The 20,146-nt window shown below is 49.0% G+C and overlaps 1 protein-coding gene across 2 annotated transcripts in view; it reads right to left on the bottom strand.

The window, feature by feature from the left end:
- Window positions 1-20,146, bottom strand: part of Grk3 (G protein-coupled receptor kinase 3) — a 103,321-nt gene that overhangs the window by 9,053 nt on the left and 74,122 nt on the right. For both annotated transcript variants that reach the window (XM_031337428.1, XM_031337429.1), the window contains 5 exons: window positions 17,030-17,137; window positions 9,234-9,300; window positions 8,209-8,309; window positions 4,886-4,952; window positions 3,565-3,660 (listed from right to left, as the gene is read on the bottom strand). In XM_031337428.1, coding sequence (XP_031193288.1) covers window positions 3,565-3,660; window positions 4,886-4,952; window positions 8,209-8,309; window positions 9,234-9,300; window positions 17,030-17,137 — 439 coding nt within the window. The remainder of the gene's footprint in view (window positions 1-3,564; window positions 3,661-4,885; window positions 4,953-8,208; window positions 8,310-9,233; window positions 9,301-17,029; window positions 17,138-20,146) is intronic.

Here is a 20,146-nt window from a genome sequence, read left to right on the forward strand (position 1 = left end):
TGGCCATGGGACCCACCATGACCACATTCAGGGAGGGCTTCACCATGGCTCCCAGCCACGCAGCCTAAGCCTAGCCTTCAATAGCATCAGGTATTTTTGCCAATGAAAATGAACATATGTTGATTTTTTAACTATTTTTTCAAAATTTTTGATTGTATGTGTGTGTGTGGTAGATCTATTCCTATGTATGTGAATGTGTATGAAGTACATGTGTATGTGCATATATATATATATGTGTGCATGAGAATGTATGTGTGAGCATGTATGTGTGTACATGTGTGAGAATGTGTGTATGTGCATATATGTTTATGTGTGCATGCATGTGTGCAAGTGTGTACATGTACATGTATGTGCATGTGAGTATATTGTATGTGTGCATGTATACATGTGAGAGTGTATGTGTACATGCATGTATGTGTGTGTGTGTGTGTATGTGTGTGTGTGTGTGTTTGCCAGAGGCTGGCATTGGTGTTGTCCATATTTACTTACTTATTTATATGTATAGAACAGACTCTCACGGAATCTGGGTGAATAGCAACTGAGTAAGCCAGCTGGTTGGCGAGACCCAGGCTTCCTCTGGTCTCTGCCTCCCCCTCACTTCCCTGTCCTGGGTTTCGAGTGTGCACCACCACACTAAAATCCTACACATGTGCTACAACTCTGAACTGAAGTGCTCATATACAGCAAGTACATTACTGATTACGTATCTTCCCAGCCCCACATACTCTGGGCTTTAAATATTATTTCTAAATAGAAATAATAAGAGATTCTGATGGCCAAGTAAACTTTCAACTGTGGGTGCTGTATTTGTAAAAATGGAGACATGGGTCTGCATAGTGTTTAGAATCTAATAAGGGAGAAAAGCCAGGCTGGCTGACTAGCCTCCCTCATACAATCTGAAAAGAGGAGAAAGTTTGTTGGATGGGTCTGCCAGTATCTTACAAACTCTGACTCACCTATCACCGTGAACGGGTGTTTAAATACAAGTGTCATGGAGTGCAGGCACTGGGCATCTGAGAACTGCAGTAATTCAAATGTCTCTGTCCTGCCCTCTGAGTCAGGCTCCACTTGGAAGCCTGGAGAATGCAGTGACTTTAGAGCTCAAACCCTGGTAATGGGAGCTGCACCTGTTGGAACAACCTCTCTGAGACCAGTCATCCTCTTGCCTCTAGGAGACAGAAGACTGGCCAGGACAGTAGCAGGCAGGCTGTTTAGAATGCAAAGAGGAGGCTGAGCCCCTGAAGGGAGAAGAGCTTCCACTCAAATCCTCACATCCACTCAAATGACCAAATTAAGCCCAGAGCAGAAGTCCTCAGTTGTTCTGAGTGTGATAAGAGGCATGCATATGTATGTGCATCCATGTATACATGTGTGCATCCATGTATACACATTTATATGTGTATGCATGTACTATATACACGTGTCTTTGTTCATTTGTGTATACATGCATGTATACATGTTTATGGGAACACGTGTATGTGTATATATGTATGTATACCTGTTTGTGTGCACATGGCATATATGTGTACATGCTTGTGTACAACTTTGTGTGTATGTATGTGCTTTCTGGGCACCCATAGGATGGCAGAGTCTAGGAAGTTCCTGGCCAGAGTGGACACACACACTCTGCATTCGCAAAACCACCACAACTGTGTACAGACACATGGTCTTAACTCCTGGAACTTCTGAAAGTTCATGTGTGTACTTTGCCCAGGCTTTTAATAATGAATTAGACCAACAGGGCAGGGCACACCTGTGACTTAAGCAAGGAGGAGTTTCTCATTCAAGGCCAGCCTGGGCTACATGCCAAGTTTGATGCCAGCCTGGAATATATAGCAGAAGCTCATCTCAAATAAATAAATTAGAAAAAAAACTGAGGAAGAAATAAATTAGGAGAGGGGAATTTATGTTGCTATAAGCTCATGAGAATTTTCTTTTTAAGAAGAAAAAAAATCAAAAAGCCCAACCGAAAATGAACCACCACATCTTTCTAGCTGTTTTAAATCATAAAGTACGGAGTTCTTTCCAGCTCCCTCCCTGGCCATGGCTCTGGCTCCCTGCTTCATGCTGGCCACAAAGGCTGCCTCCCTGCCCCACCCCGCCCCCGCTCCCAACCGCAATCCTCTCCTCGATGGTTAATCCCTGACTGTATGCCTGGAGGTTTAACCACCACCTGTATCACAGGTGGAGAGACAGGTGGAGAGAAGGCAGGCAGCTCGTAGCTCACACGCATCAATGCATCAACGGAGAAGAGTCATCTTTAAGCCCAGTCTTGACAGGCAGCTGGGCGTCTGATGGGGAAAATGTTTGGGTGGATCTGGAAGTGGACCGGCCTTACTGCAGCTCCACCATGTGTGGTACCTGAACACCCGTGCCCCAGGTGTGAGATGCTTAGAGGAGCTTGCTAGCCTCCAGCTGCCCCAGGTCACTGACCCAAACCTCACAAAAATGGATCCGACTTGGTCGTCAATGTTCCTGTGGGCTCTTTACCCAGCATAGGCTCCATCCTGGGGGTTACACTTGTAAAACCCCGTGGTCTCCTGGGGTCAGCCTCTTCCCTAGGGGCCTCTGGCTCTGCCCAGTTGCCTCTGTGGACAGTTGCTTCCATCTCACATCTGCTTCTGTCCCCTGCCTGCCTCATTTTCCTCCAGCTGCTGCCTTCACCCCGCCCTCCCAACACTCCTGTTTTGAAAGTTCCTGTGACCCTGGCCTGTCAGACTTGGCCATGGCACCCCATTCTCTCTCTAGGTACCAGGTGTGAGTCTGACACACAGAACCATGGTTTGCTGATGGAGGGGATGCTTTCAGGTGAGAAAGTGACTGCACTTGTGGGGATACACTCAAGCAGCAGAGAAGAGCCAAGCTTGGGGATAAGCCACCAGAGTCAGGGGCAGATGACAGGCTGGCAGGCAGGCAGGCGGTGACCTGCTGACTTGGGATTTTGAAGATGGTAATTTTCCCTCATGACTCACTCCCTGTGAGTATGTCTTGTCTCCACTTGGAAAATTAGAGCCATGCCCCAGTGTCTGGTGAATGCATGGGATGATGCTAAGACCACAGTCAACTCACCCTTGATTGACAAGGGCAGAGATTCCTGCTGTCTGCACAGTTCCTCCTGATACAGGAAGACCCTAGACTTAGAATCCTGAAAGCCACACATCCTTCTGCTCTGGGTGGAATGCTCTCTCACTCCCAAGTTGGATATCAACTGCAAATACCACATGCCAGTCATAGCAACGGGAGCCCTCCCTCTGCCACTCAGCAGCGTGAGATGATCAGGAGAGAGGAAGATGCTGAGGCTTCGCTGGGAAAACTAAAGCCATTGCTAAGTTTAATGGATTCTCTTCTCAAGCCAGGAAGGGTGGGTGGCCTGTTACCCCAACATTGGGAAGGCTGAGGAGAACCTGGGGTTCAAGGCCCAATAGGCAGCAGAGTGAGTTCAGAGGCCAGGGATATAGCTCCATCCTAGTAGAGTTCTTGCCGAGCAGGTACGAGGGTTAGTGCCTAGCCAACGCCACACACAGTGGTGCTTAGCAGAAACCCCACACCCAGGAGTGTGTGTACCTTAATGCCTTTGGTGTCTTCTTCATCAAAGGAGCCGATATCAAAGGCATCTGCAGCGTTGACTTCTCCCCGAGGAGGGATTAGGGGTGGCGGGTACTACAAGATCCAATAAGTAGGGAAGGCCCAGTTATCAGCTGACCTGTATACCCCAAGACAACAGTCTAAAAAAAGAACACAGCCCGGCCTTCAGAAAGCATATGCCCACAAAGCACAGACCACCCAGAGCTCCACACTATCAGCCCTCATCATTGCTGGCTGTCTGGGTAATTGGAGCATGGCACGGTAGGCAGGCAGTGCCCCCTTCCTGTAGAAATGGCTATTACTCTGCAGCAGGCTTCACACATTTTAAAAATTCAACCATTCCAGAGGTCCCGAGTTCAATTCCCAGCAACCACATGGTGGCTCACAACCATCTGTAATGGGATCCAATGCCCTCTTCTGGTGTGTCTGAAGACAGCTGCAGTGTACTCACATACATAAAATAAATAATTGGGAAAAAAATTCAACCAGGGTGGTTCCCTGTACTGCAGAGAATACAGCAGAGCTTAAAACAAGGGAGAGGGCGAAGGAGTGTGACTCCATGGGAAAGAACCTGCTTAGTGGGAGTCGGGCCTGGGTTACTGCTCCAGCATTAAATAAATAAATCAATCAATAAATAAATAGTTTTTAAAATTCAGAAGGGGTAGTATGGAGCCAAAAACCATCTACGTTCAAGTCGGATGTTCCTTGCATGTGTGAGTCTGAGTCTACACACTTCTCAGTTATCCAGAGAATTGTTGTGTTGTGCCTTCTCTTCATTTGTTGAGAGGAGATCAACAAAAATTTTATATGGTTGACACTCAGCCCCCACAGAGGACCTGTCCAGGCCATGGCTTGGTTACAGGTCCACAGGCAAGCATCGAGGATTTGCACAGAGCCTGCACCCACCCTCTGTAGATGTTAATCTCTGGGTGACTGTGTAAATGTCCTGGGGGTAGTGCTCAGTCTGTGCCATTGTGACACTGATGACACAGTGTCGCACTGTGTGATCCACATGTGCTCGGCACACTTGTGGTTGTTTTTTCCCCTGAGTATTTTCCATCCATAGCTGGCTGAACCACAGATACAAAACTAAGGCACATGTGGTCTACATGAAGAAAATGAGGAAGAAGAAGAGGAGCCTCCCCCGGGAGTCCCCTATGGATGTCCCCTACGTGCTGATAAGTCCAGGCAGGACATGTTGACAGGGCAGGATTGGTGTGGGTGGGGACTCTGGAGGGACAGGGTCAGGAAGCCAGCAGCAGAGAGACAGAGAGCAGGCTCAGAGGGTCTGGAGGGATACCTTCCGTAAGTACACATGCTGCCAGTCGATACCCTTGAAGAAGATGTGCTCCTTCAACTCTCGTGCCCTGGGGAAGAGGAGAGAGAGTGAGTCCTGAGGACAGGTGCTGCACCAAACTGTCTCCTAATAAGAACCACAGGAATGTGCCATCTCATTCAGAAACCAAGAGCAGGCTGGAAAATGGCTCAGGAGGTAAAGAGCTTACAGTGTGAGCATGGGAACCTGATCAGGATCCCTGGCTCCCGTGTAAATGTCATACTGGCATGGTAGCAAGAGGTAGAGATTGGGGATGCCCCAGGGCACGCAGCTAGCTAGGCCCAATCAGGAAGCTCTGGGTTCTAGGGAGAGACCTGCCTCAGTATACAAGGTATAGATCCATCAAGGGAGATACCCATGAATCGTGGGTACACATACACATGCGCACACACACAGAGTTGCATACACATATACACATACAGAGTCACATGCACATGCACACACAGAGTCACATGCACATGTACACACATACAGAGAGTCACATGTACACACACAGAGTCACATGCACATGTACACACATACAGAGAGTCACATGTACACACACAGAGCCACATGCACATGTACACACATACAGAGAGTCATATGTACACACCCAGAGTCACATGCACATCTACACACATACAGAGAGTCACATGTATACACAGAGTCACATGCACATGTACACATACACACACAGAGTCACATGCACATTTACACAGAGGGATAGAGAGTCACATGCACATGTATACATATACATATGCACAGTGTGTGTTTGCATGTGTATATACGTGCATGCAACTCTCTGTGTGTATATATGTGCATGAAACTCTGTGTTATGAGTGTGTGTGTGTAGTGTGTACTTTTACATGTGTGTGTGTGCATGTGTGTATGTACATGTGCATGGAACTGTGTGAGTGTGTGTGGTCTTTCAGAAACCATAGACAGCACTGTAGTGATCAGAGACATCAATACTGGGCCTGGGAAGATGTTCCGTTTGCCCAGATGTATACTGCAGCTTAAGACAGCCTGGCAGTTCCCACAGATACACACATGTGCATCCAATACCATGTAGTTGTATGCAGAAACACAGTTTGAAGAAGAGTGATGCAAGAGAGGATCATGTTAAAGTATCCCCACAAATGTCAGTCAGCCGTGATGGACAGAAGTACCGGAAGAGGGCAGGACCTTGAAGCCTCTGGCTCCAACTTAGCCAGAAACTCCACAATACATGCACCCCCAGAGTGGACTAAACAAACTCTTTGAACGTCAGGATGAAGGCTGAGGTCACACAGCAGAGTCCAGGTCTCCCTGCACCAGCTATGGCTGCTGTGGGCTGGTCCTTAGCCGTGCTCTGCCCCAAGCACCCAGCTCCAGATCTGGCAGCTTTGAGCACTACTCACTCAGAATGCCCCTCAGAGCTATTCTTCCCCTACCCTTCCTCCACCCCCAGAGACTCCAAAGTCTTTGCCCTCCTTAGCCACAGCAGCATGGACCCCCCCCAAGCCTTCCCTCCCTCCCTCTGAGGCCCCTTACATGCTGGTGCTCCAGCACATCACTCACTGTGCCTGCTTCCCTCATAGCTCCTCCCAGACCTGAATCATTAACAAGTGCTTGGAGCCAAGTCCTGAGCTGATGAAGGACCCCAGGCAAAGCTGGTACCCATGCCCTCAGCAGCAACACTCGAGGGGCCTTGTTGGTTCCTGCCTGTACCCTCTGTTGTCTCTACACAGCAGGCTGAATGTGTGACAGGCAAACCAGCAAGGGGGCTGGAGTCTAGCCTGGCTTCTTCCCTTCCGTGATGTCACAAGAAATGCTGGGTGGAGCACAGAGACACATACCCATCAGAGAGGCAAGCAAGAGGGGGCTGTGCAGAGGTAGAAGGGAGTAGACAGAGTAATCTACAATGCCAGCAGGTGGCAGAGCAACTGCCCTGGGATGGATGCAGAGTAAACTGACCTCAGGACTCGTGTGTGTGTGTGTGTGTGTGTGTGTGTGTGTGTGTGTGCGCGTGCACATGTGTGCATGTGTGTGTGCACGTGTGCACATATGTATATGTGTGTGTGCCCATGCGTGTGTGAGCATCAGGACTGAGATTCTTCAAGGAGACACACCACACACACACACACACACACACACACACACACATACACACTCACCTCCACACCAAACCTTGTCCCCAACCCCTGAATCCTCAAGTCCCAACAACTAGCTGTGTATTCAAATAGTGGGAAAAGCCCTGGAAAGTTTGACATTTGAGAAGCAAACATTGCCAAAAAGCTTTCTAAAAACAAAACAAAACCAAAATCAATAGATAAGTTAGGGATCTAAATGATCAGAGAGTGAAATAAGGGAATCAAAGGGAAGAAACGGCTGACACAGGAGATCAGGAGCACAGAGGACCACCCTGCCAGTCACAAGAGGAATGGGGTGCAATGGGGGGGAGATGAGAAGCCACAGGTACCCAGAGTAGCGCTGACAGCCTAAAGTCGCAGCCTCGGAGTTTCACATGCCTCTGCATAACTGCAACATTAGGCTGGATCGAAGGCTCCTCTCTAAGGAGCAGCTACTTGGGAGCACATTGCGGCTAAAAGGCCCAGGAAAGAGGAGGGCTCAGGGTCAGGTAAACAGCAAACCCAGGAGATGAAAGGAAGAGACAGAGGCTGCGCCCAGTTCTCACAGAATGTGGTAGGGAAAATGAAATCCCCCTTTCTCTCTTATCCTTTCTCTCTCTCTCTCCCTCTCACCCTCTTTCTCTCCCTTTTCTCTTCTTCCTCTCTTCCCCTTTCTCCTCCTCTTCCTCCTGCTCCCTTCTTCTCTCTCCCCCCTCTCCCTCCCTCCCATCCCTTCTCCCCTCCTCTCCCTCTCCCCACACCCCCGTCCTCCCATCCTCTGCCCTCCCCTCACCAGCCATTTGAACACTGGTTTCCCAGCTGGCTATACTGTGGGAGTGGGGAGGAGAGGCTGAAGTTTTTAGCAAATGGAGTTTGACTCCAAGAAGAGCTTTACTTTGAAGAAAATCCCCCAGCTCCCCTTCTCTGCTTCCAGCTCTGAGGTACAAGCCCCACCCACACTGCCCACTGAGGACTGGCCCGTGCTTTGACTCCAGACTCCTCTGAAACCATGAACAGAAGCAAACGTCTCCCTTCTTAGGGCATTTCCATCTGGTGTTGTAAGGGCAACAAGATGGACAACCAACCAACTCGCCACGTGACCCCCTCCCCCCAGTGGATGATGAGGGCTCCTAGTGATGACTTGATACAAGAGACCAGCCTTTTCCTTTGGAGTGGAGACTCTGAAAGATGGCCCACCCTCCTCCTCCGCAGCCCAGCCGCTGGCTCACGTCCCGCTGAAGCAAACCCTCCAAGAGGGACCTCAGCTCAGGAGAGAAGGCATCTGGAAGCTGCACGTTCTACAGAGGAAAAACAAAACAAAACAAAACAAATTACAAAGGTCCATCCTAAGACAGTGGCCTCACAACCAACCCAAGTCAAGGCTGCCCCTTAGGAAAGGGACAAACCAAATTCACAACAGATTAACATTAAACCTCGAATGGTTACTGACTGGTTTTGGCAGGTCTAAAGAGCCTGCATCCCTCCACCTCTTCTGTATGGGGGTCATTTCTTCATTTATCTGGCAGCCATGTCTGCTCCCCACCATCCACATCTTACTATTCATTTACAACTCTCATCTTTTGCCCTGGTGTGTATTTCTGCTCTTTTTTTCTTTCTTTCTAAATTTCCCCTAGGAATGGTTATCTTCATGTATTACTTTAATGATACAATTCTCATATTATATATATATTTTTCATATGTTGCATGATATATTTTATGTCTTATATATGTTGTTTTATAATACTTTATATACTATATGTTACATGGTTTTTGTAACTGTCTTTATTGTTATTTTGTATCCAAATCTATGAATCAAGAAACAGTGAGTATTCAAATAGGTGTGGGAATATGTGTACCACAGGGCCCATCTGAGGTAGAAGGGCAGCCTTGGGTGACCATCCTTGTCTCTCACCTGGTGTCTTCATTGCCTTTTTGCTGTGCACACCAGGACAAGGAGCCCAAGGCCTCTGGGGATTTCCCTATCCTCACTAGACATTCGTAGCTATACTGCTATTACAAATGCAGCGAGTACATCTAGATTTCATGGGAGTTCTGGGAATCAGAACACAGGGCCTCAGTCTATGTGGCAAGCTCTTTATCCATGGGGCCATCTCTCCAGCCCTGTGGTACCTTATGCTATTCTATGGCACATTTGTGGAACTCAGAAACTCTCCATAATGGTCTTACCACATTCAGGGTCATGTGGTCTATCTCATGCTTACCACGGTCAGGGTCATGCGGTCTATCTCATGCTTGTCTTTGGTTTTATGCTGCCTGAAGGGGCTGTGGCTGTAGAAATAAGAGACAGTTCTATTAGAACATGGCTTTAAGAACCAGCACAGGCATTGACCAGTATTTGGGTAAAATAAGATACATCTACATTCAGAGATCGCAAACACTTGCCATTTCTAGAAACAAAGCCTAGCCGAAGAATAGACTGGGTCCTGACATGTCATTGGTCCTCGCTGAAGTGACAGTGACATGATAACAGTGAGGTAGGGGTGCTTCTACTAAAATCACCAGCAGAACACAGGCCCCAGGCAGCCACACACATGAGGGGTGAGAGCTGCTGTAGCTACAGTGCAGGCTTCTGCAGTCTGGCTCCTAAAACAGCCTGGATCCCTCCAGAGAGTCCCTAGGCGAGTGTGGATCAGCCTAAAAGCCAGGCACCCACCATAAACACAGCCTCAGTGACAAAGGACCACACCGGCAGGCCCAGATGTGTCTCACCCAAGAGGAGTCAGGAAAGCTGAGGTCGACTGTGGCCTGAACACACAAACCTTCCATAACCACACCTAGCTGTAGACAGTGGCTTGGGATGCATGTCTCACAGAGTGTAAGGAACCAAGACCATGACAGTGACAGTAGGTACCAAATACAGCAGTCCGTTGTCAGGTTAGAGCCCAGGCCTGCTCACCTGGTAAGCCCCAAGGACGACTCCTCTTTGCTGTGTTGTTTCTATTTCTTTCTCTTACTTTTTAAGCTATTATCCTCATACAGAGTTGCACCAGGCTGTTTACAGGCACATATATAATGTTGCCCTGAGCCCCATTTCTCTCTCTTTCTCTCTCTGCCCCCATCCCCTCTACTGTCCCCATGCACCCCCTTTTCTTCCCTCTGCTCAATTCTTTCCTGTAATTCTCACATATATGATTTTTATGTCTCTCTAAAGTCTGGGACCACAGTAACAAGACACACATAATGTTTGTCTTTCTGGGACGGACTCAGTTTGCTTTATGTGATTAGTTCCAGGGCAGCCATTTTACCACAAACAGCTGAACTTTGTTTCCCCTCATGGCTGAAAACAATTCTGTATTGTCTTCATTGATGCCTCTGCAGACGGACATCTTCATTGATGCCTCTGCTGACGGACACCTGCGTTGCTTCTACAGTCTAGCTGTGGGTGAGCCTGGCTCCACGAGTTTGTGATGTGCTCAATGTTCATAAGCATATGGGAGTGTAATACACTTGTATAACACACCCACACACATGCACACACATTCATATGCTCATACATACATATATATCATACACATGTGTACATACACACACATACATACACATACACACATGCATACATACACATACACATACATATACATTCATATATACACATGCACACATGCATACATACACATAAGCACATATAAATATGCATCATACACACAGGTGTGCATACACACATACATACCATACTTGGGTAGACACACACACATGCACACACATACATATGCACATACACACATATACATAACACATACACACATACCACACACAGGCAGACAGACACAGAGACAGACAGACACATGCACACACACAGAGAAGGGTCTCTTTGCAGCCCAGGCTGTCTTCAAACTCACTTCCATCCTCCTGCCTTAGCTTCCAATGTGCTGACATTTCAAGTGTTGAGCCATACTTTTTGTGTCTTTGAAATTCTGCAGAATCAAGCTTTCAAGGGAAATTTTATTACTAAGTGTTATTTTGAATTTGCAAGTTAGAACACATGGCCTATCCGTGTATTTGACAGCCTTATGTAGTGACCCCGCCCCTTTACAAGGTAAATAATATATAAGGTGAAGCAAGATCCTGTGGAAAACATTGCCACATGTGCCCCAGGCTGCCCCTTCCTGCTGCAGCCAAGCTTCTTAGTGCCAGACTCCTCTTTTCTCCCTCTGTGCGAGAGAGGGCACTCCAGTGTCTCAGCAGAACCACCAAGGAACCACCATCTCCTAAATGCACTGATTTGAATTAAAAAAATCCCCACAAGGCAAATTGGCACTAACCAAGGATATGCTATAATCTTTAAATAGATTTGATTGGAAATATTTTTTTGCCTTGTTTCCAAGGAGAAAAATGTGCAATTACTGTGCTCAAAAAAGAAAATGGAGTCAGGCGTGGTGGTGCATGCCAGCAAGAGAGGTGGGAGAGGCAGAAGCATCCGGGGTTCAAGGCCACCCTCAGCTATTTGAGCTTGCCAGTCAAGCATGGACTACTCAAGACACCATCAAATACAAAATAATAAAAACTGAGAGCACAGAAGACAGCCTCCTCTTGCTCCTGGTGACACCCTGCTTGCAATCAGCACACTTGACACTCAGACGCTTCTCTTTCGTATAAATCCTCAGAAACATCGTCGTGTTGAGGTCCGGAGAGCAGGATGCCAGGCTACTGCCTGCCTGTCTGTTTGCTGTCCTACTGCCTCAACCCCTCACGGTGTTTCTCACTGTTTGAGGGATCACTAAGGACCTTGAACTTAAATGTATGCTCATGGCTGTGAGTGCAAAGCCAGCACACTTGATCTCTAACACAGTTCGAAGGTCATCTCAAAATCCTGCTGAAACGTATCAGCCATGTGAGAAGGTGAGGCCTTTCAAAGTCCAGGTCAGGAGGGCTGCAGCCCCAGGAAGGGATTGAGGTTGTTAATCATAGGGCCAGCTAGAAAGGCGAATCTGGCTTCCAGGATTCTCCTCACTCCCCTTTCCTGCTCTCTCACACTGTACCCTGGCCAGGGTCTGTAATGGTGGTGTAGGAAGTCCCTCAAGTTGCTGACTAAACGCTGGCTTCCAGGAGCTTGAGCCCAATTCTGTCTGTTATAATTCTGTTATGATTCTGTTTCAGCTGCACAAAACAGTCAGAGTCAGAGAAAGCCCCAGGTCCTTCCTACGCTAACCCTTCTGCTCACCCCTAGGTCCCCAGGTCCCTTCTACAAGTTCAGCGGGTCCACATCTGAGTCAGCAAGCATCATGGGATGCTCAGTCTCCAGCTCTGCATCGCTGTGCTGCCTCTCGGGTAACACTTGAGTGTTCAACTTGAGCTCCATGCACATATGCTGCCAATACGGTCTTGATTACTCTTTGTGAACCAAGTCAGGGACTTGGCTTTCTATTTCAGAAAATGTTAAAGGGGGGGGGTGGGGAAGCTCAGATAGTAACATCTCCATTTAGAGAAGGAGTGGCACTCACAGACCGAGGATGGCAGCCGTCCCCTGATGCAGGCTCTGTAAATATGTGTCCCACGCCAGGCTGTCATCAGCACCGAGTGCAGAGACATGCTCCCCAGCACCAGGCAGCTTTTGACCGATCGACCGACCGCAGTGGAGAAATGTAGGAGACAGAGAGCCCACACCCCGAGCTCAAGCACAGGGCTCTTAATTAGATACCTCAGTGCTGAGCACACCCCCTACACCTGCCAGGAAACTGAGGCGGCCCACACACTCCTACCACAGACACTTCAAACCCACAGGGTTGACACTGAGCCCAAACCAATATGACATTATGATTAAACACTCCCACAATTTAATTTTAGAAGGCAAGAGAGACTGTATGTCACATCGAATATGCCTTTTGGAATTTGAGCCAATAACAGTTGAAACAGCTACAAATGGTCCCATCTCCCCTATGGAAGAAAGCCAGTAATTCCAGGGGCACTTAACCCCACCCCACCCCCAGGCCACAGCCCAGCCTGATGAAAGATACCTGCAGGGGAGGGGTTTTCCCCAGAGGGAGAGCTCTTGGTTCCCACAATTCTGCTGGGGACAGGGACTCTCCTCTGCATTTGAATGCTTGAGTAGTGCCCATCCAAGCTATAACAACCAAAACCATCCCCAAGGAGTGCAGAGTATCCCTGGAGATTGAAGCCAGGCTTGGTTGGTTGTCTGGCTGTGGCCAGCCTAAGATGGGCTAGAAAAGGAACAGGCTGCCCAGGCGAGCAGTGTTCCTCCAGATCCAAGCTCTATCTACTCAGTATCCTGCCCCAGACATTTTCTCTCCTCAGAAGGGCAGTTTCGGGGCTTCTGAACCACATGTGATACTTGCGAAAGATGCAGAACAGTGCCAAGCCTCCCCGGAGAAGATTCATGGGTGGCGTTTACTGTCATTTACAGCTGGGGTAAGAAAGGTCCCCTGCCTAGTTCCTCCTTCTTTAAAATGTCTTTATTTGTATGTGTACTTTATGTTTGCTTGCACCCATCTGTGCACCATGTGCCCACAGAGCCAGCTGAGGCCAGAGAAATGAGCCAGAGTCCCTGGAACTGCAGTTACAGGTGGCCGTGAGCAAATACGTGAGTGCTGGGAATCGAACCGGGGTCCTCTGTCAGAACAGTGAGTGCCCTTCACCCCTGAGCCATTTCTCTAGCTTCAAGTTCCTCTTCTGAAGACCTACCATGGGGCCTGTGAGTGTTGGCTCACCTTTCCAAGAGCAAAACCCTGCCCTGTGCCTGGAATGGATGTCCATGCACTATCTGTGTGGACTCTATAACGCTCTTGTGTCCCTCCAATTCTCCGCCACAGAAGCTCAGGCTCATGGGGCCTTTCTGTGGGCCTCTCGTTTGTATCTCTGTCCCTCTGGCACTATATAATGGTGTCTTAGGGTTTTACTGCTGTGGACAGACACCATGACCAAGGCAACTCTTATAAGGGACAACATTTAATTGGGGCTGGCTTACAGAATCAGAGGTTCAGTCTATTATCATCAAAGTGGGGGCATGGCAGCATCCAGGCAAGCATGGTGCAGGAGAAGCTGAGAATTCTACATCTTCATCTGAAGGCTGCTAGCAGAATACTGGCTTCCAGGCAGCTAGGATGAGGGTCTTAAAGCCCACACCCACAGTGACACACCTACTCCAACAAGGCCACACTTTCTAATAGTATCACTCCCTGGGCCAAGCATATATAAACCATCACATGGGGCTTCCAGAATCATCTTATTGCAGATCACATGGTCCTGTCATCCCTTTAGAAACCTTCAGTCCCCAACACCAGGAAACAAGGCCACCATGCTCTCTTGGATCTTCCTTGCTTCCTCTAACACTCCCTATCAGAGACAGCAATTACCAGTCACCAGGCCCCAATGGTGAGCCGTCCCTGTCCCTGAAACATCTTCTCCAACCTGAGAGCCCCATCTCCCACAGTCACCCCACTCGTCCAGAGCGGGTCTCCCGTCTCTGAGCTTCCCAGCTCCCGGGGGAGCTTCCCTCTCTCTTGCCTTCCTCTCCTCTGCATTGGGCATGCCCCCTTGTGTGCTTTAAGTACTCAGTAAATGTGTATCAAGCTGAAATCCCCCGAGTCGGAACTCATTTACTGCTCTTACCTTGTGGTGTTATACCACTGCCTGGAAGGGCTTTTGAGTGAGCAGTGGAGAGAGAACCTGGGTGGGGAGAATGCATCAGAGCCCACTTGCCAGGCACGCCTGAGAGTCCTCCTCCAGATTCAGGAAGAGATCAGGAGATAGTGACCTGGAACTGGCTAAGAAGTCTTACAGTCTAACAGTCCTTCGGGCAGCTAGAGGCTTGCACACATAACAGATTCTTCAGTGATGTCTTCAATTTTATCCTCATTTATCCTCATGCTCCCCACACACACACACGTGTGTGTGTGTGTGTGTGTGTGTGTGTGTATGTGTGTGTGTGTATACCTGTCTCTGTGTTCAAGTATACATGTATATACATGCATACTGGCATGTGTGTGTTGGGAGCACATCTGTACAAGTATGTGTGTATATATACACACATGCATATGTGCATTGGAGTGTGTGTGCAAGTATGCATCTGTGTACATGCACACGGGCATGTGTATGTTATATGTGTGTGTGCATGTATACACATGCATGTGTGCATGGGTGGGTAGAGATCAGAGGATGATTTTCAAGAGTTGGTTCATCTCCTTCCACCACGTGGGTTCCAGGGATTGAACTCAGGTCCTCAGGCTTGGTGACAGGTACCTTTACCTGCTGAGCCACCTTGCCGGGTCAGTCTTTGTCCTGCCTGAACCAGCCTTCTGTGAGATGCTCTTTTTAAGGCTGCAGTCTGGCACTTTGGTCACCGGAGCTATGCCCCCTCTCTGGCTTCCAGCTCTCCCACATCTCTCCACAATTGTTCCTAGGACCATCCTCAGAGGCCTTTGGGTCTGTGACAAAAACCTGCCACCGCAGGAGAGGAGGCCTCTGCCAAGGACTTTTATCTTCTCATTCAAACAGACTCAGATTAAACTTCGGCTCTGTAAAGCTCATCCAGAGACTCACAAATCCCAGCTGCACTGCACAGGACCAAGGTGTTAATTAGACAAGCTGACTCTTCAAACACAAAGTCATGTGATCACAGACCCTCTCCAGGCTACAAGCATGGGCTGTTTTACAGCTAGGGACGGCCAGGAAAAAGCAAATCCTAGTCTTGCCAGGCTTGCAAGGATTCCCTGGAGTACTTTATTGGGTACTCTCATCTCTTTTATCCTGTGAGTCAACTTGGACTCTTGAAACTCAGACTCTGCATCTCCAGAGGGGCTGGAGGGGCTCCTGGGTGCCTCCCTGAACCTGCAGTGTGTATGGAGGGAGAAGGGGTCCTCCCTGGGAAATGGCTTCCTCTGGCTAGCATAAACGCTAATCAGGTCAGCTAGTCTGCCCTTCAGAAATTAAGGGTGCCTGGTCTCCTCCAGCATGGTACTGGTAACACAATTATGGAATAACAGACCCGACTTTCTCAGTGGTAATATAATTTTAGATCCTCGGGAAATACAACGGCCACAGCGGAATTGGATTACGGAAGCACCCAGGATGTACTGAGTCATACTTGGAGCCAAGTTGGGAGGGCTGTGGAGTTCAACTGCTCTTCAAACGCACCAAATAGGACGTACAGTGGCCACGGTACACTCAACAAGTTTTCCCAGGGGGTGTAGTAAGCCCTCAGCAGGCTGTGGGGCCAGGCTTCTTGGCAACTGATGAGAGGGAAATCTGGATAGGAAGTGGGGACGAGAGCCTTTCTTGGACCTTTTAGTGAGAATGAAGGACATGCCTGGGCTTCAGGCATGAAAGCCAGCTGAAACCTCTAGAAAGCACCCAGGTGTCAGCAAAGCTGTCAACCATCCAGGAGGAAGACACACCTTGGGGTGCACATCCCTTCAGCCCAGATCATCATCCCTGTAGCCTAGCAGAATACAGAAAGATCAGCATCAGACACAGCTGTAGCAAGCTCAGGGAGAAATGTGGACTTTCCGGGAAGGGCTCCTTTGGCACTTTCATCCTCCGCCCCCACAACTCCCCAGATGCTCAAGGCTCAGGAATCACGAGAAGCCATCTCTACATGGGGTCAGAGGCAGGGAGACCCCCCCCCCCCACAATCATCTGTGCTTTAATACTTTTGTCTAGCCCCAGAACACCACCTACAGTGGAAATGCTTCCAAGCCCTCCTGGTTTGCTCTCTTATTTTACCTAAGACCTCCTTTAAACTGTATGGGCCCATGGCAATGGAACAAAATATGAAGCCACAGGCTTTGAGCTCTGAGCCCCCAGGACAGAATTCAGCCTGAGTAAAACAGGAAAGTGACTGTGACCGTCACCTACGACAGCAGTGTGGCTTAAAGGACGCCCTGCTTTAATAAGACATCTTCGTAGTAATTAGGTGATCTCCCCACCCCCACGCTGAGGGTGGAACCCAGGGCACCATATACATGAGGCAAGTCCTCTACCACAGAGCTAACCTCCACTTGATCCAAGTACCCCCAGGACAGGACATCCCTGTTCCACTCACCCCCGCAGGAGCTTGAAGAGCATGCAGCCCAGGGAGAACCAGTCGGCGCTGCTGTCATAGCACGTCCCCTTCTGCAATACCTCAGGAGCCATGTATCCATGGGTGCCTCTGGAGATGGAAGGGAGATGATCACAGGAGTACATTCTAAAATCAGGAAGCTGACCCATTGTGAGAGAGTAGTTGACTGAACACAGAGGAGCATGTGCATGTACGAGCACACACACACACACACACACACACACACACTGTACCGAGCACCCTGCAGCAAGAGGCAACCATGAGTTCACATGGGACAGGAAGGAAGATGTGAGGAGGGCAGTTTGGCTGAGGCATGCCACCCCACTGACTATCAGAGTTGATTCAAATGATCTGGCCAGCTAGGTGCTAGGTGGGTATCCATGAAGACCCAAGGGTTCATATACTGTGCCCCAAGGTTTGTCAGAGGGACCTAGAGAACAAAGCCCTCATCTGCAGATGATCTGTCTTCAATGAAAGGATGAAAGGGCTCTGAGGGGATGCAGGTGTGGCCAGAGATCAGCATCACAAGGCCCAAGGGGTAAACTGAACCCATGTAGGACAAGAGACAGGTTCAAATCCCAGGTTCCCTGTGGTGAGTGCTACTGACTTGCTTGGAAACCCCTGGCCAGTAAGCATCACAGGCGGTCACTGGAGCCCACTGGAATGGTTTGAAGAAACTGCATAACACGTGATATAGGTGCTGGCAGATCGCAGCTGGCCTGGCTCTCTTGATTTTATGCTGGCGCCTTGCAGAGAGCCAGGCCGGCTGTGATCTGCCAGCACCTATATCAAAAAATCAAGAGAGCCATGCCATGCCGGGAAGGGAGGAGACCTCTGCCAGGGCTTCTAAAATATTTTCTGGGAACGTTTCAGCCTTGCCTGGAGGCCCTTCGAGGTGACTTTTAGGTGGTATCCATGACTGAACCCCAATTTGGGGGTGGAGGGATATCCAGTGAGATCAAACAGGCTGATGTGGATGGGTGGGCTCTGTAGGTGTTCTCTAGAGTCAACTAGAGCTACTGCCACTGGGGTTTTCCTCAGTGGCCTGCATGGCAGCCAGATGCTCACTGATGGGCAGCTGGGCAGATGGGCAGATGGGCCACTGTGAATATAGGAGTACAGCTTAGCAAGGACAACTGTGGCATAGGCAAGCTCTGCACTCCTCCATAAGGTAAGCACAGGCTCAGACTTGTCACAGGCAATACACTCAATTCCAGAAGCTTTTCTTTCCATCTGCCAGGGCTCCTCCACAGCTATATTCAGGACGACCATAACCTGGGAGCCTGTAGCCCAGGGGACGAGAGGTGGGTGCTCAAGACTCATGTCTGTGGCTTTGAACAAAAGAAAACCCAGGGGTGGGGTGGGACCTGAGACCACATATATTAACCCAGACCCATCTGTAAAGGCAGCCGACCTTAGAGCCTGGGGCAGGGAGTTTCCTCTACCTAGAGTGCAGCATCTGCACGGGGCAGAGGAGTTACAACTGCAGTCCCACTGTGCGCCCATGACTCAACTTTATTTCTCTTTATTTCTCTTAATCTGCACACTGTCAATAATGGCTATTAACACCCATAATGAATGGAGTCTTTCTTGTGCAGACCATATTGAATGCAGCTAGCTAGGCCATACCTGAAGCAGCTGAGATCTGGCCCATGACACATACCCAGTCTTACTGGATTCCCTGGCACCCCAGTAGTCCCTATCTGCCTGGGGTTCTGCCAGCTGCCAGGTCCAGCAGGTTCACAGACTCATGCCGGAAACTGTCACGGGAGGTAGCATCGCCATCCTCTCCTTGAGGCAAGAAAAAATAGATATGACAGGAGGAAAAAAATTCAAACCCAGATCTATGGCTCCAAAGCCTTCATCCAGCCCTAGCCACAAAATGCCTCAATAGAAAAAAAAAATTTTAAAAGACATGCTCCTTGTACCTTTATCTGCATAAAGTGGTGGCCCCGGTGCCGGCATTTAAACCAGGAGCCTAGGACCCTCAGTCCAATCTCTCTGTGAATACTATTTGAGATGGTCAGTGTCAAGCTGTTCACATGGCAGATCTGGAATACCTGGGAGACAAGCCTCTAGATGCACCCGGGGGGCGGGGGGGATCACCCACTCGTGGGCATGCCCGAGACTGTATTACTGAGGTGGGAAGACCCACACTAAAAGTGGGTGGCACCATTCCCTAGGCTTGGGTCCCTGGCTGTATTAAGAGGACAAAGTGAGCCGTTTCCTGCCTGGATGTGACATGCCTGGCTGTCTCCAGTCCTACAGCTGGGATGCCCCTGCCAAGATGCATTTTAACCCGGAATTAGGAACCAGATAAACCCTTCTTTTCTTAAGCTGCTTTTGTCAGGGCATCTTATCACAGCCAAGAAAAAGACACCAAGACACTGTTCAAATACAGTTCCCCAAGAAGCAGGCAGAACAGCCCTCCATTTGGAGCTGGTGTGACTCTCAGGACTGAGGCAGCCAGGCTAGTGGGATAAACAGCCCTATGACACAAAGCTGAGGTTCTGGGAAGATGAGCTCTCATGAACTCTCCTACTCAAGCTATGAGCACAGCAAACTGAAAATGTCAGCAACACCAGAGAGTGGTGGCATTAAAAATTCAAAAGCCTCTCTCAAAAGCAGCTGAGGAACAGCCTGGGAGAAGTGCAGGTAGCCATGCTCTGGCAGAACACGGATGTTTTCAAAGAGAGTCGTCCTAGCTTCTGTGCAAAGAACAATGTTACTCACAGATACTCTGATGTTTAGTACCGACATATGAATCTGTGACTGAGGCTTTCAAAGGCAGTTCTGATTTAAGGCAGGCCCTGATAAAGCATGGTAAATCCACCTCTTCAGTCCTAGTTATACAACAGAAGGGTCTGTAGTTTATTCTCCACACACAGACACATGGAATGAGTGTCTGGGGACTTACCTCCAGAACCTCTCAGCAGAGTGGTAACAATATTATCTATCCACTTAGCCATTCACAGCTGAGAAGGAAACATTGTAAATGGCAGAGTGGGGGCTGGGGTGTGGCTTCACCAGCATGCTTCACACAGCTTCTTCAGAGCTCGGGCAAGGCTTTTACTTAGAGGTGGCCCCAGGCCATGTCAC

Source organism: Mastomys coucha, unplaced genomic scaffold (assembly GCF_008632895.1).
Source record: "Mastomys coucha isolate ucsf_1 unplaced genomic scaffold, UCSF_Mcou_1 pScaffold22, whole genome shotgun sequence".
Classification (NCBI taxonomy): Eukaryota; Metazoa; Chordata; class Mammalia; order Rodentia; family Muridae; genus Mastomys; species Mastomys coucha.